We start from the raw sequence: 23,788 nt of genomic DNA, 5'->3' as shown, positions 1-23,788 counted from the left end.
CATTAAAGAGACTGACTAAAAACACAAAAGTGTATTCGAAGTTCCACTAGTGTGTTCTCTGAAGGTTAATCCTAACCATTCAAAACATTATTCCCCTAAACCTCTTCAAATTAGATCCCTTGGAGCACCACATACTTCTCACAATGGTTTTTTTAATACTGGACTACCTCTTTTGAGATGAGGCGCAGCTAGTAATGTATTCTGAATGGTATATTATCAGATAATTACTTTGTATTTATTGGCTTTGAATATGAAGCAACATTAAATTCGTGTTATTTTTTTCACTTGTACTGTGTTAAATCAAAACGGTTACCCCTACTCATAGGATTTTCAACCCGGATCTTTTTTTTCTTTTCTTTTTTTTGTGCAACAAGCTTAACTTGCAAAAACTAAGGAAAATTTAGCCAAACGTGCACCATTTAGTGTGAATTTGCTGACAATCTAAGCTCACCCAACGTCATTCTCGTGCATAAAATGTTCTTTTGAGCCTAAAGCAGTTGTTCCCAACCGATTTTGGGCCATGCCCCACCTAGGCATTTTTAAAATCCTGATGAGACCCCCCTCGTGACATTTAAATTTTGTTGTTCAAAATTTTATACGTTTTTAGCTGACCGTAATTTGAACACTTCTTTTGTAATTTGAACACTTCTAAACCTGAAGGAAGCTTAAAAGGCTATTAACTTGGTACCTTTTTTAGGGTCGTCCTCTAGGCATTTTTATATTTTCTGAATACAACACCTCTTATACAATGTATAACTTCCTTGTTATACTATTATGTATCTATTTTGCTTCTTAAATGCATTTGAATGTGGCTGCATTCACATGAATTTTTTTTTCAAAATCAAGGCTCTAAAATATAGTCAGCCGAAAAGTGCACATCCTGCCCATGTCCCACCAACCGGTGGGGCATGCGCCCCACGTTGGAAATCACGGGCCTAAAGATTTTAAAGGTACCCAAAATTTTCCGAATGGTGATAAAGTTGCTCCAGACCGAAAACTAGGACTTTTAAAATTATTCGCTTAAAAGCGATGCTTTGATTTATTCTCATTGTCGGTCATGTCACTGATATGATTCTCTTTTTTCTAATGAAGTTAAAGAAGATGCAGTAACCACTACGACTAGTTATAAAATACTTGTTGTGTCAATGCATAGTAGTTTAAGTAATATCTTGTTATCTGGTACATAGTCCCTACATGTATTTACAAAAAATATATAAATTTTGAAAACTAGTTCTTTTTCTTATAGTAGTCAGGTTTTTCTTTGCAACTCTATAAGTGTAACTTTTCAGTTGAAGTATGATGAGTGGTGTTGCAGTTTAATTTTCTCAAGGGTCATCAGAGGGGACAGACCCCAAAGTTTTTTTTTGTTACCGTTGCAAGGAAAACAATAATTTTAATGAACTAACTTATAGAAATATTTCTTTCTTCGGGAAGAATACAAATTGTTAGGGTCTGCAAAAGAAAATCTTTAGTTTTGAAATTCCGTACTGAAACTTTTAGAACATGACGAAAATTTTGTATATATAAATTAATTTATTCTATGTTTTCAATACATCAATGAATTATATTAATGGTATTAATAATGAATTGTGTTAATATACATCAATAAACTATAATAATGGGTTCCTGTTCAATTTTGTATTAGCTTGGAATTTAGAAGTTTGTAGCTCGTGAAGAATGCATAAAAGTATCTTTTGAAGGCAGTTTTTTTGTTAAATATGTTTTTGTTCTTTTTTTGCCTTTGTGACATAATTTGGTTTAGGTTTAAGTTTTGGAAAGAAAGAGAAGAAAATTGGTTGGAATTCACAACCTACGAGACAAGTTATATTTGAAGATTGTCGAGTTCCTGCAGCTAACCGCCTTGGAAATGAAGGGGACGGTTTCCTTATTGCCATGAAAGGCCTAAATGGCGGAAGAATTAATATTGGTAAGCTCTGTTGTTTTTTAAATGTTATTTGAAACGAGTGATATATATATATATATATATATATATATATATATATATATATATATATATATATATATATATATATATATATATATATATATATATATATATATATATATATAGATATATAGTGATATATATACATACAGAAAAAAGCTTGCTAATATCTTTGGGGAATGTACAGCTTGGCCGTCAAATATCAAAACACACTGAATATTTTTATGATTCGGAACTCAAAATATAACAACGTTGATATATAACGAAGTTAAAATAATAAGAACGAGCTAATACATTTAAACACTCATAAAGAGAGGTGGGCTTGAATACATACGGGGTGAATGCATACTGTCCTAGTCCTAGTATTGTTTTCCTTTGGATTAAACTGGGTGCAGGGACTTTTTTTATTTCTGCATCGGAGAATCTATATTAAATTTTGTGAGTCCTTGTGATCAGTGTCATTTACTGTAAGTGACTGCTTAAATACTCGTCAGATGGTGGGCCATTCACTCTCCATTAACACCATTCAAAATCTTTATTTGGAATTTGTGGCACTGCTGCTAGGACGGAATATTATTTGACATTTACCTAGTCTGAAAGGGACCCTCCGTCTGCACTACTCTTAAAAACTCTCCCTCCGGCATGGTTTGCTTGCTGATTTCCTAAATAAGTATTGGCGAAAGGCTTGTTTTTATATGATGTTGGGATGAGATTTTAGTGGACCCAATATGAAATTTTATTGGACCCAATATATTCTGTCTTAGAAAAACAGTGCCTGCCATAGCTTAAATTTCTATCTTTAGAACTGCTTCTGAGATTTTGTGGAGTACAAACCAAGATGGCGTTGTCATTCTTGAATCAAGATCAAGTGGTATTTTTTTGTTATATACCTTTTCGATTTCATACTGTACCTAAAGCCATCTTATAACCATCTTTAAGTCAAATTCAGGGTTGTATGGCTGAAAGACAGGGTTGTATGCTGTATACCTATCTCATGGAACTGTAAAATGGGGTTTATGGACATTTTGTTTCTGAATAGGGACGTGGAAGCTGAGGAAAATAAATACATTTTTGAGGTAGACAGGGATTTCTTTCAAGAGAATGAGTCGCAGTTTTGGTAATCACTTAAGTTTTTGTGTTAATCATGGACGTGAAGTAAAAAAATAAGCGATTGAATATTAATTTCGTTTTTTTTTTGTAGCTTCTTGCTCTCTAGGTGCCGCACAGGCTTCTTTAGATTTGGCAGTCGACTACTTGAAAGTAAGAAAACAATTTGGAAAGCCTCTGTCCAGTTTTCAGGTAAAACTTCCAACTCAGCCGTCTTAAGGTTAAAGTACACATGTTACCCATTTTCGGCATTTATATAGATTCGTCGAGCAAAAAAAAAAAAAAAAAAAAAAAAAAAAAAAAAAGCCAAATTTCCGATTCTGGGCTTGTATAGTGAAATTTGAAATAAATTTCAAATTTCACTATACAAACCCAGAATCGGAAATTTTTCCATTTAGCGAATAGGAAGTTTTTCTATAGTAATATGACAAATTTACGTGTATAGTTCATAGCTTGAAAAATTATGAATCATAGGGTATGGTAGTTTATAGTGTTTTGTTGTTCCCATACACTCCCATATTTCTCTTATAATTTTCCTTTTTTTATGTGTTGGTTTCTTGTGTTTTATTTTACCACACTGCAAAAATCCCGAATCAAAGAGAAAAACTTGATCAAAGGGGGTAACCCCCCAGCCTTGGTAACCTCAACCCCCCCCCCCCCACCCCCAGCCATGGTGTCCAGGGTGGCTTGCCCCGGTCCCCACCCTTTGAATGGCTCTGCCCCGAACAAAGTCCTAGTCTATAAAGATAGGTCAGAATTAATGTGTGTACGAGTGAGGATAGAGTTGTCAGTCAGGTAAAGATAAATAATTAATGAGAAACCAAAAAGAAAATAACTGAAAAAGAAATAAAACACAATTACTATAAAACAAAATTTGAGCAGTTAGACAGAGTTGTGTGAAAATAATTGAATTAAATGCCTAAAACTGTAATTGAAAAGCCTTGTTTAATTGTTCAGTTTTTTTTGTGTAAAGGGATGTAAAGACGAGGTTTTTCATTTGGGATGTTTGGTAATATAGGATATTTGAGAGTATTTTTGGGAGGAAGGGAATTTTATGGCAAACAGAAGGATTGAAGTTATTGAAAAGTAATTCTGTAAATTTAATTTTAGTTTCACCTTGGAAGGGGTACCCTATGACGGAAGAATAACCTGAAAAAAATGGCTCAACTTTTTTTTTGAAAATTTTAATTGGTTGTTGAATACACTATGATTATTTCTGTTTATTTAATACTGCTCAAACTATAGGATTTTCGAAAAGGTATTAATTTTAAGTGTAGGTGATGTAGAAATAAACTTAAAAGTTTTGTATTTTAAAGATATTGGTATTAATGAGAGGAGAGGAAGTGGGGAGGAAGGAGGGATTAAAAAAGATAAAGTCCTATGTATGCGTCAGCTTTGAATTATCTCGGTATGTTCAATTCAGTTTGGCTTATGCTTTTAAGTGAAATGATTTTGGCCTGTATAGAAGGCCCAAGACGTTCTGTTTACGGTCATGGTGTACTGTTGAATGGCCCATGTTCACGCTTAAATTCGAATTTATGCAGAACAGGCCAAATAGTAGGTGCAATTTATAATAAGTAGGCCACACTCTTCGGAACGAGCTTAAAACAGTACATGCTATTCAGTTTATTATCTCTGATTACCAGTGATTTCATGTTTTTGTGGTTTGTTTATAGCTTATTGATACTGCCAGTTTGCTTGGAACTCAAAATAGTCATCAAGCTGCTTTTGCACACCTCGTAAGACCTTTTTTAAACATCCATTTTGCGTGTTAGTATAGCCATATTCACTGATAACTCATCTCTTCGAAAGTCGCAGAACTAGGACAATGAAGAATTATTTTAAAAGTGTTTATGAAATCATTGATGGTGACTCCTTGTCTCTCATGACACAATACCCTTCCCCCTCTCCTACAGCGTTATAAATTACCCTATTCCTCCCAAAAATGTGCAGGAAGTTTCCTCCAAACAAAAAATTACAGGCACCCATTACGAAGTAGTTCCATTTCAAAGCTATGCAAAGCAGTTCCTTTCGCAAGATTTCAGAACATTTTGCTTTCTTTAATGTTGAAAAAACTTGAGTCTACATTTTATAAAGAACACGATTAGTCTTATAACAGAACTGATGCATACCGCTCTTAAGATATTTCCATTTCTTCTCTTTATTTAATCAGTCTGTAATAAAAAGCCCAATCCTTTTTACAACCCCAACTTTAATGTTGAACGGGGAAGAGCTTTGTAACTTTAGTCAATATTAAACTAGTTTAGAACCTCATTGAAAAAAAGAAAAGAAAAAAAAGGTTGGTATTTTGACACCAGTGTTGAAAATCTCACTGTTTCTTTTTGTAAAAGAGTTGGAACAACTCAACCTTTCTTTTTTCTAGAGGTTCAAGCAGAGTTATCTTGATTAGATAAATGTGTTGTATTACAGGAGAAGCAGTGTAAAGGGTCTAGGAGAAGCAAATATATGGTTTACGTTTTCTCAACTTTTTTTTCAGCACAACCAGTTCGAGCTTGCAAGAATGGCAACTGATCTCGTAGCTTCAAGACTTTTAATCAGAAATGCAGCCCAAGCGTTGGATACAAATCATCCAGATCTTGTTACTTTATGTTCAATGGCGAAATTCAGCGCTACTGAAAAATGTTTTGAGGTAAATATCAGGTCTATTTAAATGTTGCACTTCAATCATAGAGTTATACACTAAGAGCCTATTTTTACTAGACCTCAGTTATTGGTCCAATTAGGTCGTAAAGCTAAGATAAGTTAGATTCTGTGTAGACGATAAGTACAACCCTTTAGGGATCCAAAAATCCTAAAGGATGTATCAGAAAATAGCTGAAAATCAGCATTCCGGGTGTAAAAGTAGGGTTTCTCTTGCATATTACTTAAGTTTATAACAGATGGTGTTGGGCTTGTTGTCTATGCACAAAAGACGGACGGGGGTCGCTTAATATAGCTCCTGTCGATGTCTAGTAGTATAAGGTCTTTGAATAATACACGTCCATTCTTACCGCAAAACAACATGTACGTCTTTTTGAAAAACCGCGCGCACTCTTTGTCAGTGGCTCATAGTGGTGACATAGAAATATTTCTCTGGAGCCGAAGAACGTTGTCAACGAAGAACAGTTAAAAGTAGAAGCGATAAAGAAATTGATACTAGCTGTTCTTTGTGAATTTTAAATTTTTGCGCAGAAAAGACCCTAAATATTTATCTTTCTCCTCCCGAGGACATCTTCTTCCAAGAAAAAACCTCAACTTTTCAGGAGAAACAAGAATCTAATTTCAGTAATAATATATTGCTCATAAATGTATGTAGTGCATAGAAAAGTTACAGAATTTGTCTGCGAACGTCGAGAAAAGTAACTTTTTGTGATTCGTAAAAATACCCTCTTGTTAACACTTAGAAAAGTTAGTAAATAAAAAACACATAAATAACGTAGATCACAACACAAGTGACTCTTTTAAATCACCTGAATTGTATCATTTGACCAAACTTGAAAAGCTGACATTCTAGAATCCCTAAACTACATTTTTCCGAAATTGTCACATATGTGGTGTGCATGCAAGGATATTGTTATGCCATCTATTCTCTCTTGATTTAATACGGTTTATTTTTTATGTAAAGCTTATCTTTTGAAATTTATTGGCTCGTGTGGACGCTCGTGGGTTTTAACAAACCCTAGGCATGCAGCGGTTATTGGCGTAAAAGTGCGGCCCGATTTTAATTCCAACTTTACTCAAAGCGGAAATTAGTTTCATCTTTCAAAGTTGATTCCGGTTAACGTGTAAATGAATATTTGTGGTAGTTTTAATTATGTTTTTGGTCATCATAACTACAGTTAAATTTTTTTGATGCATTCTGTTGCTTTTTATGTTTTTTTTCTCTTGAATTTGTTTCATGCATGACATCATCTGTGGGCACTGAATTCCAGTACCACTTTTGCTGTCTATCCATTCACTATTCATTCATGTTATTGTCTTTCTTTATGTTCAGAAATCTCTAGCTTATCTCATAGTTTATGGGGGGTTTTCTCTTTTATTTTATTTAATCCCTTAGCCGTTACTTAAGCTGGCTCTACGCCAAAAATAATTCTCTGAGGTTAAACCCCAGTACCCATAATAAGTTACAAGCTTCTGCATTGCATTTTTCACTCTAATAATAACAATAATAATAATAATTTATTTGAACCCTCTATACATACAAAAATGCACTTAGAGGAGTATGGAAAAAGAAATTTACATAATAAAAACACTAATTATCGTTAACACTAAAAAATACACTAACAATGATTCACAAACGATTAATACACCCCAATGGAAAATCTACAACTGACTCAGATCGCCCAATAAGACCCAATAAACAACCCCGCTCAGCGCCAGTGGCTGTTTGAAGACTAATTGGACAGTTTACCTTTCACATGTCTTCCAGCCGCAGATTTTGTTTGCGCTTCATTTTCCTACATTATCACCTCTGACTTTTTTCCATGCCTCTTACTTTAGCTGCTCAGATTCAGTCAAAATGTGTAACGTCGCATGACGTCATAAATACAAAAAAAAACTTATTTCCCAGATTTTTGCTTTAATTGCTTTATATAAACGAGCAATAGGAATGTTCCTGTTCGTTTCATTTTGCATGCGTCATATGTACTAAATTTTAATTCCTCCTTCCTGTTTATCAATTATAGACTCACACACGCTATATTAACACGTTCCTTCACTCCATTGCTCTGCTTGGCAATACGGGATCACGGCTCGATTCCTGCTGCAGCAAGGCTGGAGGATAAGCTCGCTACTTGTCCCTGTAGAAACGCCCAGCAACTGAAACGTCTGTATGATTATAGAAAACTAGCACTTTACTGAAAACACAAAACAATATAAAAGTTTTGGCACAGTAAAATTATGCCGATTAAGGAAACTTTTTGCACTATAAAAATGAACCATTCTAGGATTATTGTTTTTTTTTCCGTTTAATTGAGTATCACTCCGCTCAATGAGCTCAGTCTAATGATTGGATCTCTTTGCTCTGGAAAGGACATTTCCTGATTAGTTTGTAGACAAGTCCGAAATAAAGCCATCTTGATAAGAAGAAGAAGAAGGATTTATTGAAAAAAAAAACATATCAACAAAAAATTATTGCTGCCTCCCCTAAAAAGCAAAGCTTGTCCGTGGGGGAGGTAGAGAAAACAAAATCCTTAAAACAAAGAACACTTGGCCACTGACACCACTAATACCATCACATTAAACAATAAATACAAAATAATATCATATATTATACATCCTCTGGGAATATCATATCAACAAAACCCCCACAATAAATAAATCAATTAATCAGTCAAAACTCATATTCAGCAAAAAGCAGTTCCTTAATGATTTTTCTACAAATATTGGGGTCACCAATAGTGTTAATATCACTATTCAAGCTATTCCATTTCCGCATACCTCTATAAAGAACAGAAAAACATGAACGGGAAGATATACCTCTAGGTACACAGAAGTCAGCGCTACCCCTTGTATCATGAGAATGAACAGTAGACCTAATGGACAATAGATCACCAAAACAACGAGGCTGAACATCCTGCTTCAGTCCAAAAATAAACCACAATACATAGAATTCACGAAGGCCTTCAGTCGGAAAAATTTTTTAAGTTGGGTAAATTTCTCGAATAGACATACGTGGAGATATACCGGCTAAAATTCTTACTGCATGATTTTGTATAACTCTTATTGGTTTTAGGATAGAAGACAAAGTAGAGAGCCAAATACTTGAACAATAAAGTATATACGGCTGTATTAAAGAAAAATAAATATGGCGAAGTACAGACTTGGGAAAACAATGTTGGAGTTTCTTCATTATACCGAGATTTCTTGCCGAGATTTTTTGTTCCTTAAAAGATAGAGTTTCATCTATTACAATCCCAAGGTATTTAAAAGACGCAGTCCGTTTTGTAACGCCATTGGGCATATCTAATTCCTTGATCTATGGGTAAAAGTTTGATGATCGCGAGAAAATAATCAAGTTAGACTTAACCATATTAATCCTTAATTTATTTACCCTCAGCCATGCTGTAATTCTATTAACTGATTCCTTCATGGAAATCGGCAGCAGCTCCGCTGTCTTAGCTGTGCTAATGGCTGTTGTGTCATCAGCAAAAAGTAAAACTGTTTCATTAGTCGGGTTTACGGTTAGTTCATTTATTCTATAGCAAAAGTTATTTAGACAATTTGGTAAATCATTAATAAATATCAGGAATAATATAGGACCGAGAACTGATCCTTGCGGAACACCTATTTCAATACGTTTTTTTTCGGAAGAAGAATCATTTAGTTGGACATACTGATAACGATTACTTAAAAAACTTCTTTAAAAATTTAATGATTTACCCCTCAAACCATACACCTCACACTTCTTAAGTAGAAGTTCATGATCCACAGTGTCAAAAGCTTTCATCAGACCTAAAAATATAGCACCTATTTTGAAACCTTTATCTAATGCCTCATTAATAATAGTTTTCAAATAAATCATCACCTGTTCCGTTGTCCTTTTTCTACGGAACCCAAATTGTGTCTCTACCAGTAACTTATGATCCTCCAAAAAATTCATCATTCTAATACTAAAACACTTCTCTAAAACACGGAAAATGATGGGTAAAACAGATATCAGTCTATAGTTTCCTGGGTCATTTTGAATACCACCCTTATGAATTGGGGTTATATGGGCAACTTTAAAACAGTCTGGTAATTTTCCTTGACGAAAACACTCATTAATTAACCCACATAAAACTTCAGCTATAACAGGAAAAATACATTTAGAAGTTTTTAGAATAGTATGGTCGCTACCAGATGAGTTACTACGAAACTCATAAATAATTTTTTTAATTTCATCAACTGTTAGAAGTCAAAGGTGAAGAGGCACATCAATGGGGTCCCTCAGTAAGGACTCGAATGTTGGATCACCACTATCAGGTACAACTGACATAGCGAAATTCAGACCAATATTCGAAAAATAACTCTGAAATTCATTGTATATGTCCTTTTCAGAATTCAAAGTCTTTCCCATTACGCTAACTAATTCATCAGGTACACTATTTAATTTTATTCCAATCACTTCTTTTATTAGTCCCCAGGTTTTCTTAGGGCATCCTTCGACCTCCTTAAACTTTTTCTCAAAATATTTCTTTTTTTCATTTCTTAAAATTGTATTCAACCTATTTCGATAAATTTTATATAATTGCTTATTTTCTTGTGTCGGGTTAATTATTTGAGCTCTAAACAATTTATCTCTTACATTTTTTTGCTTCAAAATCACAGGACTAATCCAAGGTTTTTTACTTGAGTGCTTTCTATTAAACGGTTTCAATATGACCACTTGACTCATCAATCTCTGCAACTTTTCATAAAATAAAACAAACTTTGAATTAGCGTCCTGAACATCGCCTAGAACATCGTACCAATCCACCTTTTCTATATCATTTTTAAGTTTTACCATCGCACTTTTACTGATCACTGGAATCGTTGATTTTTTGCCATTAACCACCTTCGTTACAGTTTTAAAGCTAGCTGAAACACCAAAGTGGTCAGATACATCGTTGATAAGGACCCCGGGAAGACTCAAGGGTACATTAGAAAGGATGCTATCCAGAAGCTCAGCTGACGTTCCCGTAATTCTTTTTGGGATGTTTATACAAGGATGAAACCCATTAGATAGACTTCTATTAATAAATTCAGTGCTAGCAGATGACTGATCTACAAGGTCGATATTAAAGTCCCCCATAATATAACATGGCATAGAGTTAATAGGAAGTTTCATTAATTGTTCTTCAAATAGGTCCATAAAGTCTTGGAGCAGGCTCTGCGGAGGTCTATATACTACAACAATAAAAAGTTCAAATTCTCTCTAGTGATATGTAAAACAAAACACTCGCAAACTTTCTCTCTATATATTGTAAGATTTTCTCTTATTGAAACCTTATAATCAGCATGAATGTAAGCTGCTAGGCCTCCATGTTGGTAATACTCGCAAGTCCTTACATATAAATTATAACCAGGGATATGTAGTAATAGCGAGTTATTATCTTTTAACCACGTTTCAGTTAAAGCGATCACCTGAAAGACATTAATTAGCATTTATTAATTCCGATAAAAAATTATGCTCATAATTCAATCTCTGACAATTGAAATGAAAAATTCTAAGGCCAAAATGGTCCCTATCACAATACAAGGGTAGTGCCCCCTCTTTAAAAATATACCTTGATGGTTCATTTGTGAAAATCTCAGTGGCATTAATATCTAAATTTCTATTTATCCTTTCATTAAACTGGCTGGAAAAATCAACCCTTCGACTTTCAAGTTTCAGGACATTGCTGTTCCCAGGAGGAAAAACGATATCTCTAACCATCATCAATAAAAGTTAATGTATGTGACGGTAGAGGGTGGCGGTAGCGAAAAAAAATCATTATCTACTAAACATATATCTAGACCTAGATAAATACAAAAAAAAAAATAACAAAATATATTCCGGCAAAGCGGACATACAATTTAAAAAAGCACATTATTGCAAGATTAATGGCACAAGGCAAAACCATTCAAAAAAAGACATCAGCCCACTACCACCCACTCAAAATAATTTCACATTAATAAACATTTTAAATTATTTACTCAAAAATAAAAATTATCATTAACCCAAATATTTCAATTTCATCCCTATCAACTTTTCCATATCTATTTGATTAAACAGCGAAAAAAAAAGATAATTAATCAACAAGTTAACTAAATACATTCAATAAAACACACATTTTTTAGCACCTCTGGAAGCTGTGGAGGGAGGAGGTTTATGTGCTAGTTCCTCAATCCATTCATCACACGTAAACTTCACTTTCGTACCACCCGGACGTTCCAACTGAAGATATGGTGGAACTGTGTTGGATACCCATGAAATGATACCCATCGTTTTAAGACACAATTTTTTTCATATAGTTTTTTTCTTGCCTCTCTCACAGAAAATGGGGCATCATCACTCACATAAATGTTTCCCTGGTTTGCTATATTTCTTCCTTTAAGCTTCTTCCCATTTTTAAGGATTTCAATCTTGTTTCCACGGTTTTTTACATTAACCTTAAAATATTTCTTATCCTTTTTATTGCAACAACTGAAAAATGGGGTATCACTGGTAAATTTAGTCCATCCGTACATATCTCGGTAAACATATGTTTGGCTTGATCTTCATCCTCACAGACTGCATTCCATACAACCACATTGTTTTCGTTAGGCTGATATTCTGCAGCCATAAGCCTATCAGACATACTTAGGGTATTTTCTTTAAAATATTTAACTTCTGACTGCAGATTATTATTATCATTTTTCAGCAAATAAATGCCATTTTATGCAGCATCTATAAAAGACTTAATCCCCGAGAATTCTGATCTTAAGATTATTTGCTTTGATTCAATTGCTTTTATTCTATTTTCTACTACAATGAGTCGCTGTTCAATTGACTGGACTGAGCTATGAGTTTCACGCATAATGGCCATCATCTTCGCAAATTCCTCTGATAGGGTCATTAACGAAACCTGAGTTGTCACTGGCTTCCGAATATCTGGATTTCCTGACGTATTTGGGGTACTTGTGGCAATATCCTCGCTAGAATCATTATCTGGACGACTCCTTTTATTTTTTTTCTTGCCCATCGTAACTTAGTAATAGCTAAAATTGTCTTACTGGCAAAAGAAGAAGCCACCAGTCCTAAATCAGTCCTTTTTCCCCACTGTACTATTCCTTTAATCTCATATCACGAATAATTTGAGCCTTAAATTACTTTGGAGGAGTAATAGCTAATGATTTCAGTTGTTGAGTTTTATTTAGGGAAAGGCTTGTATTTTCAGATTGTACAAAGTTTTCATTATATCACAGCATGTAGATAATTTAGCAATTAACCATCGTCATTCATTTCATTACGTGATTCATAGAGTGGGCGATAGCAAGCAATACGGTCTTAACCGGTTGAGCAATGAATCATGACTGAAAATGACTGATAGTATTAGGACTACAGACTAGCTTTAGAATTTGTATCATAACTTAAAATTATTCTTTGTATAGAGAGAAATAACCGGATTTCCAGAGTTCCTATTATGTGTTGTTTAATCTTAATTTCGTGTAATACCAAAGCGTATCTCTTACAATTTAAAATTATGCATTACTCACTATTGGCATTATAGCTGGTGAAACCAAATATTAACTGATAAATCAATCCATTATTTCTGTAGAATGTTCAATAAATTCGCGGTTATCAAAGTAATTTTTATTTTTGTGCTTATGTTTTAAGATAATTTCAATTGTATACTGAAAGTTATTGATGTCACAGCTAGTGTAAGACTATAAAAGCGTTATAGATTAGTTGGTTGTTATAAGGCTACGCAACGCACTCACTTTTGACTCCTAATTCAGTATTTTTGTTTTTATTCTTTGCTTTCGTATTTTAAGTAAAGCACTAGTTTTCTATAATCATACAGACATTGAGAAATAGCATCAGTTGGCTTATTTGCACTAGTCTTATCGATATATTGATGGAATAAAAAAACAACAAAAATTTTTTTTCAACTGAAAGTAAGGAGCAACATTAAAACTTAAAACGAACAGAAATTATTACGTATAATAGGGAGTTTCCCCCTCCTCCTCTTTACGCTAATAAGTTCCAATTGTTTAAGAATGTTTCCTGATACACAAGGACTGTTTAATTAGAATAATAAGATTTTTACAAATTCAAAACACTTTAGCGTAAAGAGCGAGGTACTGAGTAGGGGACAACCCCCCTCATATACGTAACAATTTATGTTCGTTTTAAGCTTTAATGTTGCCCCGTACTTTTTAGTTGATTTTTTTATATTTCTAATAGTTTTTTAATTAATGCTAGGAAATCGAGCCCCCCTCCCATGGAAAATTCCCTTCCTCCACGGAAACTCCACCATGGAAAGATCCTTCCACGCAAGCACCCCCACCAGAAAATCCCCGCTCCGAAAATTTCTTTATACTTCCCAATAGCCAATACTATATGTAAGCAATGGGCTTTTGTAGCTCTTCCCCCTGAGATTGGGGAGATAAGGGGTTCAAGTCATCTTCAAAGACATAATTATTAGATCTTTCGACCATGCTGACGAAAATCGCAAAATTTTGATCGGACAATTTTGGGTAAAAAAATGGGGTGTGGGGGGCTAGCTACCCTCCAATTTTTTGGTCACTTAAAAAGTGCACTAGAACTTTTGATTTTCGATCAAATGAACCCTCTCCTGATCTTCTTGGATCTCTGGTTCAGTACGATCATCGCCTGAGAAACAAAAAATAATAAAAAATAAAAATAAACACGTGATCTTGATCATCCGTGATCTTGTTTCTGGCAAAAAATTCAAAGTTCTACATTTTTGTATATAGGGGCTTGAAACCTCCACAGTCGGGTTCTCTGATATTCTGAATCTCATGGTGGGATTTTCATTAACATCACTTGATTTCTTAGGAGTATTTCCCCCCGTTTTTAAAAATTAGGTAAATTTTCACTGGCTCGTAACTTTTGATGGACAACATTAAACCTCATGAATTTTACATATGTTGAATAAGCATCAAAATTTGATTCTTTTGACGTATCTATTATTATCAAGACTCTGTTTCTTACAGTTTCGGTTACTGTTGAGCGGCATCACTCCTTACTTACATTTCGTTACCACGAACTGTTGTAAAGACTGTGAAGAAATAATTTTGTTCGTTTTAAGTTTCAACTTAGCTATTTACTTCCCTCAGAAAAACGTCATTTTTTAGATTAATCTACGATCGTTTTTAATTTAAATTTAATATGAAAGCAACACTGCCATGATCTTTTTCTTGGGGGAGAGGACAGTCCCCCTCATAGACATAGAATAATTTCTGTTCCAAACCTAAGCAAAATTTCCGTATCTCTCATAAGTTTAAGTGAAATTATACCATAAATCCTTATTTTGATAAACGGAAATTTTGATTTTTCATAAATTGTGGGATAAACGTTTTAATGTATTTTTGATGTTTAATGCCATATGAAGTAAACAAGAAAACATGCACTCTTCTGTGTAAAGATGAACTGCACACGCGCTTTTTCCCTTGGCGTCCTGGAAGTAACTGTTTTTAAAACGAAGTCTCAGAACCTAACAAGATTTCTTCATCCCTCATAAATTTTCGTTAGATTATACCGTTAAATAACCTGATTTTCAAACATAAAAATTTTGACTGTTATTAATGGGTCACTTGATACCAACACAACTTTGCTTATTCATCGTCCAAGTAATTTAATTCTGACTCATGGGTCCTTATTATCGTCCTGGTACCACTAAATGCGATAATGCGATCGGTATTCCAAAAATACATGGAATTTCTGGCAATAAGGTAATGGGTACCGTTTACTACGACTGTGAAGGGGTTGTATTTGTGGACTTGTTATACGGTTGACGGAGTATCACAGGAGTATATAATGTAAAAGTTTTGAGGAAATTGTGAGCAGGATTATCTAAAAAGTGTAAGTGTACAATCTTCAAACGCTAAAAAAGAAGGTTTGAGAAAATTTTGGTGCGAATTAATGCCACATCCACCTTATGGCCTAGACCTAGTCCCATCTGAATTTTTTTATGCCTCAGCTTTTCCACTGGAGAAATGGCATACAAACTACCATTTTTAGTGCCATGTGGCACTAAAAATGGCTGAATTTGCAAAAAGCACATAGATATGAGCAGTAGCTTTTAAATAAGCCGTTAAACATCTTTATGTGATATTCTGGTAACCCGCTATCTGTGGTTGAAAAAGAAAAAATAGAGACACATCAGTGCTACCCATGGAAAAAAGTGATTTTCCTTATTATTCAAGATGGAGGACTGTAATTCTCCTATACTAGGTTTTCGACAGTGCTTATTCCTATGGTGCAATTTTCATTTCGCTCTGACGTCATTTTCGAGGGGTTTCACTCGTTTCAGACTTTTGTTTATATCACCATAAATTTCATTTCGCAATAAACTTTTACTTTTAAAATTAACCGAAATAATAGTTACCATTCCTGAATCAGTGTCAGATGACAATTTTTTTCATCTGGCATTTTTTTTTTGAAAACGTGTTTTTCAACTTGTGTTCACTATGTGCTGTGGCTCGCTCTTTAATAGGTGGAACCTTACTATAGCAACACACTGCAGGGCTGACGCATGGACCTTATCAGTCAAGAAGCGTCGTTAATCCGATTACTACTTTTACATCCACACTTGCTCGTTTAAAAAGATAAGATATATACTAGCTTATTTGTCGAACTTTGAAAATCCTCGGGGGAAAACTATTCCTCCCTGTAAAATCCCCCAGCCCCCGCGGAAAATCCCCCCACCCACGCGAAAATCCTCCCAGAAAATTCACCCTTGGACAATTCTCTCCCTAGAAAATTCTCCGGGGGAAAACCTTTCCGTGGAAAATTCCTCCTCCCCTGGGGAAAATGCCTCCTCCCCCTGCTTTAATTTCCGCTCCCCCTGCTAAAAATTCCTCTTCACCTGGGTATAACTCCTCAAACGAGAAAAATCCTTCCGCCCTCCGGAAAATTCCCCCACCCACGGAGCTTCCCCTGCAATTGCCCTTTATTGGAGAGTCGAGTCCATAAGTCGAAAAGTACGATAATGCACTGAATTAGTTAACACGAACATTGATTTTTTTTTTTTTTCGAACGTCGTGCTTTTTCACAATAGAGTTAATCCCAGACTGAATAAAGCGGTCATTTTCCCGTCGTTTATATAAATTACCTAATCAATTTGTTTTTATTGTATAAGGACAGAGTTGGAAAAAGATATGCAAATTAAATTCATTTTAATACGGACCCCAACCCCCCACCTCCACTTCGATATTTCCCCCGCTCAAAATTCCGTTCCTATAAACCCTCCCCCCCCCCCTTCTTCTTGGAAATTGTTTCCCGCTTGTGAAACAACGGCAGTGCTAACCAAATAAATAGCATTCGTAATCGGATTATATTTGAAATGACAAAAAGGATTATTTATTGCGCAACCCAAGTATATTTCGTAGGGAATGTAAGTGATTGTAATTCCTGACCTAGATTCAGTGTGAGATTACCTTTTTAGATTTTGAAATCTCATTAATTCTGTGACCTTGAAAACAATTTCTGGGACTACATTGCTATAACTCCACTGTAACGTCACTGCTTGCTTGATTGGATTGAGTTTATACTGGCGACGGTTTTTGGTATTGATTTGGAGTAGATTTTTATATATTGAATATTATTACCGCAAGTGCAATTATGAAATAATGGACGACTCGAATATTATTTTAAATCCAATATTAAATTTTATTTCTCGATTCATGATCGATGGTATTAAAGTAGAGACAATAATTGCTAAGTCAGCAAGCATTTTCAGTCATGAAACCGTTCTAAAGGCCAAGGAGGTTTTACATCAGGTCGTAGAGATCGGAACACGTTTAATTAGATTCTGAAAAGACGATAAAAATATCCTTGACATTTGTAAGTGGTTATCTAAGGCATTGAAAGAAAAATGTAAGATCCCAAAATTCGTAATATACTCACGGTGTGAAATTCCAACAATTGGTGATGCGATCGTTGCAACGTTAACCTGTCGCATGAAAGAACTTTCCCGTAAAATTGATAGTTTGTGTGAGCTAAATATGCAACATCTGGCTGTACAGGCAACTTCTCCCTGGCCCTCTTCCGCTCAGTCGTCTTGCACCAAGGACCAATCCTCCTACCTATGCTGCTGTGTTAAAAAATTGCCCCTCCAATCTTTCATCTCCACTGTTAAGGAAAGATTTTATTGATAAAATATGTCCTGAAGCTACAAATGATATTTCAGAGGTGAAACGTTCTTCATCAGAATGGAAAATTGTCGTAAAAAGTAAACCCGCTGCCTCCTCAATTGCTGACCAGATGAAAAAGTTCCAACCTGGCCTTTTAGCCTCTGTTAAATCTCCCGCCTTCATCGGCCCGCCTTCTTCAAAAGGCTTACCGACAGAAATGAATGAAAGAGATCTAGAGAAAATTATTCCAAAGTGTGTCAAAGCTTTGCAGTGTGGCAAGTCACGTGTCTACAAGACTTATTTTGAACAACGGAGTGATCTCGATTCTTTTCTGAAAAATTCTCTGAAGGTGGGTTATGAAAAGTTAACTGTCCAGAATTTCATATTCATACCTAGACGGTGTTTCAGATACCATCAACAAGGACATTTTACTGCTGATTGTAAGGACGCAGAACTGTGCTCTCGCTGTGGTTCCACGGAGCACTCTTCCACCAGGGATAATCCATGTGTTCGGAACATGTTTTGCATTACATGTAAAGAGTCTAATCACACCTGTTACAGTATCAATGCCCTGGCAATGCTCAAACCGGTAAACGGGCAGCTAAGTAGATAAATGGATATTCGTTTTCTCTCTTGGAACATTAATGGTGGTCTTATATAAAAAAAGACCTATTCTTAAAAATATACTTCATAATCATGATATTCTGTGTTTGCAGGAACATTTCCTGACCAACCACAGCCTTAGTTTACTTGACATTAGTGCCACTTTCAAAACTTTTTTGGTTCCAGCTAAATGTAGTGCTTCTAAAGGCTGAGCTTCCAGTGGTATTTCTAGTTCTGTATTATCGAATACTAATTATAGCGTCTTCTTTCCCAATGAAATCTTTTTAAGTTATTCAAGTTGGTGAATTTGTAAATATAAATTTTATTATAATCACAGATCACAAAGATAAAGATTTGGAATGATATTGCACATTATCAATTAGTAGACTTATCTCTTGTCTTCATGATGTCCTTAAACGGAAAATCCGGAGTATGATTGTAGGTGATTTTAATTGTAATTTAAATTGCAGGTTGTCTTCAACTTCTATCCGAGCTTCTTTACTATTAGGAATATTTGGTGATGATTTTAAAGTTCAACAGAAATCTGCTCAGTTTACTTACATTCACTCTTCCTCTTGCACATCTAACCTCGACCATGTTGTGTCATATAACCTTGATATACCTTGTGTTGAGGTAGTTTCCAAATTTCAAGTTTCAGACCATCTTCCTATTGCTTCTAGTTTTAAACGAGAAGCTTCTCAGATTCCAGTGTTACAGGCTTATACTGTTCACCGGTACAAGTGGTATACTTCTCGCGATTGGAATAAAATTGACACATCTCAGTTCATCGAATGTTCAGATAATATCCTAAACAAGATCCGGGTTCCATTTCATCTTCTGCAAAAGTCTTCTAATAAAGAAATTAATGAGGTTAGATTAACTCTTGATATATATTCCACAGAAATCTGCAATGCACTTTTGTGTGCTGAAAAAAGGGCAGTTCCTCTTAAAAAAAATACGTGTTGGTACCCAAGTTCCCGGGTGGTCAGGAAATCTAGTGCTGTCTGAAGCTTGTGACCGTGCTAAATTTTGGTACAAATTATGGAGAGATTGCCTATATATATCCAACGTCAAGGAATAGTCAATGAACTGAGAAAAAAAAAAATGTTTTGCTAAGGAACTTGCCCTTCATCGATCTAAGATGCAGACACTTTATTCCGAGAAAGTCAGGAATTCACCTGATCTTCTGTGGAAGCTATTACCTCGTACTATCTCCTCCAATTTGCCAGACCCGAATGACATTCCTTTGTCAGAGTGGATATCCCATTTTCCAAATGAATTTTCTGAGCCTGATCCTGTTTTAGAGTCACAATTTTGTGAAGAGCTCTGCCACTTCATTGATGAATCTCCTGACCTTGATTTTGTTGTTACTTGTGACGCTGTTATAAAAGCCATTTCCCAACTTAAAAAGAAAGCGTCTTGTGGGATAGATAAGGTGAGCACTCTACACATCATTAATGGAAGTTTTCTATTGGTGCGTCACCTCAGCCTTCTCATGCAAATGATATTTGTTACGGGTATTGCTCCATCCTTGTTCTGCATTCGTGATCTGACTCCGATTCCCAAAAAAAGGGAAATCTGAGCTGTAATGCTCCTCTTTCCGTCCATTACCGTCTCTACTGCGATATGCAAACTTTTCGAGCTTCTTTTTCTTGATGAGTTAAGACAGAAATGTTACGTTCCCCCATATCAGTTCGGTTTTCAGGCTAATCTTGGCTATTCTCATGTTCTTACAGCACTTTTTACTGCCCTCGCCGACGCTGAATCTTCGAGAGAAAGTATGATCCTCGCCGGACATGACATTAAACGTGCGTTCCATTCCTTAATTCATTCGTCCATGCTTCTTCATACCGTAAGGCGAGGCGTAAACCCATCAGTTGTCCGTGTTCTCAGGAATTTATATAGGAATCTAAGAGTGCGTTTAAAACTCCCATCCCGTTTTCCCCTGCAGTCGGCTCTTCATCAATCCCTATATAATTGCATTAATTCTCATGTGAGGCCAAACTCTTCGGATCCCTCGAATGTGCTTGTGAATCCTCAGTACCCCATCCTCGTTAAGAAAGGGACTAGACAGGGAGCTATCACTTCCCCAACCCTGTTCAATAATACTGTCCTGGAAGCTCAGGCAAAGTGTCTTCCTTCATGCATTCTTGGGAGAATCGATATGTCTCTTATTTGTTATGCTGATGACATCCTGAATCTCAGCCGTACGATCCAGCGCATTAAGCAGAATTTCAAAATCCTCAAGGATGAATATTCAAAAATCGGTCTGTCTTTTAATCCTGAGAAATCCGAAGTAATCCTTTTCAATTGGCAAAATCCCTCTAATCCTCTTATAAATATGGATGGTTCTCTTGTTAAACCCTCAGACCATATTACATACCTGGGCCTTCCAATTGGCACATCTATAGGCCACACACGTCGTTTGCTGATTTCTCACGTTGAGCGTAAAATTAGCATTTCTTACGCTGGAATCGTAAAAATCAAACTACGTTTCAACCGTTACACTCCAGCATCCATTTACAACGCCACAGTCCTTCCACATCTGCTTTACATTGCTCCTTTCTGGAAATTTTTTACAGTTACAGATAAAAAGTAGCTACAATCAATCTTCATCACATTTATTAAATATCTTCTACATTTTTCCACTTGGACAAAAAACCATAAAATTATCCAATGGTAAAAGATATCTGACCCTAGTTGTAGCATGAATAAACCTGTGTCGTATTTTCAAAGTATGTTTAATCATCCTGGGTCACCAGTTTGTTCACAATTGTTTTTTTTTGTATGAATATAATGCATGTATTAACAAATCTCTCTCCCGTTTTAAAAGAAACTTTTATCATCCTTTTGTTAGCATCATTGTTCGTATTAATGTAATGAAAAGTTTTTTTTGTCATGTATTTGAATTTTCAATGTGTATTTGCGTCCTTCTTTTTCTTCTTTTTTTTTCTTTTTGTTTTCTTTAGTGATTACTCCGTCTACTGTGTCTTTTGTACCTTTTTTTGACGGGCAATAAATGAATAATAATAATAATTGGAAAAGTATTAGGTTGTTACTAAATTTAATAAAAGTAATAAAATAAAATTTAATAAATAATTTAATGGATTTAAAAATTTTAGAAGTGTGTTAGATGCCTGAATCCATAATTAACTAACCCGTTAATTAAATATCTGGAAAATGTGAGTAAGTTGACCGGAAGGGACTGTCAATTATTTGTGTTGAGGAGTCTCTAATTTCAGTTTGTGCGAAAAGTATTAAGGATACCTTGAGGAGGGGGGGGGGATTTTAAACCTAAAACCTTCGGAAAAGTATACTCAACAACTTCTTAAAATCCTTTGACGATAGGATTATGTGTCCATCGCATTTTCTAATTTTGACATCCCACAGCAGAAAGATAGCTGTTGCTGAAGGCCTTGAAATCTTTAAAAGTGGAAAAATTCATCCACAGTCTAGGAAGACACAAATGAACATGAAAATATTTTTCTTTGTTCTTATTGTCTTTCATATATATTGGTTAGTTTTTGTATGTGTCCTCTATGCAGTTTTACTGACTTTTTACCTCGTCTCTGAGGAAATGGTGTTGTGTTTACTGTTTAGAATATTAAAATCTTCTCAGAGCTGTACAAATCTCTATTTAAAAATTGATTGCTGACATTAGTATAGGAATGCTTCTTACCATTAACAGAAGAGAATAGGACGAAGTACTGTCTTTTATCACAGCTGAGGGTTTCAGTTCCATTTGAATTGTCTTATGTGAATTAGCTTGTGACTGACTGTAGAAAGAAACAAAAAAATAAATTAAGAAGCGCCTGAAAATCATGTTAGAAAAAATAAGGGAAATATGAAAATATCAGGGATTTTTTTTATGAGCTATTGCTGTAACCCTGGCATTGATGAAAGTGAAAAAAAGATCCTCTAATTTTATTTTGGATGCTACTTAATAAAATTAAATATTTATAAATAGAAACTCAAGGTTAGGTTAACAGTTTTAAATTTCATTGTGAAGTTCTGTGGTTATATTTTAGTCAACGCAAAACTCTTTAAGACATGGTTTGGCAACTGCCAAATCACTACATAATAGTTGCCCCTTTTTTTTTTTTTTTTTTTTTTTTTTTTTTCTTCTTTTTTTTTACTTTGATCGTTATCAGCGCTAGTTAGGCTTGTTTTAGAAAGGAATCTATTGCAAAATGCATGGTATCCATGTAACTTTTGTGAATTGAATGTCTATTCAAATTGCTTTTAACACAAAAAAAGGTACAAGGGTCATCACGACTTGAACTTTCAGTTTCCTGGTAATTTTTTTCTGTATACCATTAATCATACCGACTCATGCCTGATGTCATTCCAATAGATGTTTCTACTTTGTTATGTCTGATGTCTCTTTATTTTTCCCTTAAAATTTACTCTTACTTTGGTTCATACTAATTAAATGCCGTAGGCTGTGATTTTATTTATGGACGCTATATGGTTTCAGTAAAACTAGAATTCCTCAAATTACACCTTAAAATAATTAAACATAATAATGTTACGAGATCTAAAATGACCAGATCTTATCCTTCAAAAACCACCTGAATACATGCCTTGAAAGATTTGTCTTGCCGATCTGCCTGGATCCTGGAAAAGTAGGTGAAGAGGACATATTCAGAGGGATATGGGCAAGTCTTGTGCTTAAAACGACAGTTTTATCATAGATTGTAAACTTATTAGTAATGTTTTTGGAGGAGCTAGCTATAAAAGGTTCAGAATGATTAATTCAGGTGTCAAGAATCATCGACGTTGTACGAGATGGAAACGCTAAGTTTCCATTGAAGTATAAGTATTTGTTGTTATTATGATAGTTACCCTTTTTAATTTTTTGTTATTACCCTTTTTAGATTGTCAACAAGGCATTGCAGATGCATGGAGGTTATGGATATCTGAAAGATTATGCTGTTCAACAGTATTTAAGAGACATTCGTGTCCACCAAATATTAGAAGGAACTAACGAAGTTATGCAACTTATTATCTCCAGAGATGTGTTAAAAATTTAATTGTTATTTGTTTTAGTTATTGTGATATTTTAGAGGAAGAACAAAGAAAGTGTTATATATCTAACGTGGTCAGTAATGAAAATTTTTTATACTAGTGAATGCACTTTTTTTTCTTTTTTTTTACTAGAAAAATCATTTTTAATGGTGTTGTTGCCTGCAAAACGTCATTCACAGTTAATGAATCCAAAGGACAAAAATCATAGCCAAAAATTCTATCATTCATGGATCATTGTTATATATATACGTATATAAGCTGCTTCTTTTCATAATTTGTGGTTTCATCTAACTACAAACTAAC

At 34.8% G+C, this 23,788-nt stretch overlaps 1 protein-coding gene across 1 annotated transcript in view; it reads left to right on the top strand.

The window, feature by feature from the left end:
- Nucleotides 1-23,549, top strand: part of LOC148955435 (isobutyryl-CoA dehydrogenase, mitochondrial-like) — a 56,407-nt gene extending 32,858 nt beyond the window's left edge. The window contains exons 5-8 of the mRNA XM_089102238.1: nt 1,763-1,927; nt 3,147-3,244; nt 5,550-5,702; nt 23,335-23,549. Of these exons, the coding sequence (XP_088958364.1) occupies nt 1,763-1,927; nt 3,147-3,244; nt 5,550-5,702; nt 23,335-23,490 (572 nt within the window). The 3' untranslated portion in view covers nt 23,491-23,549. The remainder of the gene's footprint in view (nt 1-1,762; nt 1,928-3,146; nt 3,245-5,549; nt 5,703-23,334) is intronic.
- The last annotated feature ends 239 nt before the right edge of the window (nt 23,550-23,788 follow it).

This window comes from Artemia sp. Qi Xiang Cuo, chromosome 2 (assembly GCF_049724085.1).
Source record: "Artemia sp. Qi Xiang Cuo chromosome 2, ASM4972408v1, whole genome shotgun sequence".
In the NCBI taxonomy this organism is placed as follows: Eukaryota; Metazoa; Arthropoda; class Branchiopoda; order Anostraca; family Artemiidae; genus Artemia; species Artemia sp. Qi Xiang Cuo.
This window is presented reverse-complemented; position numbering and strand designations above follow the sequence as displayed.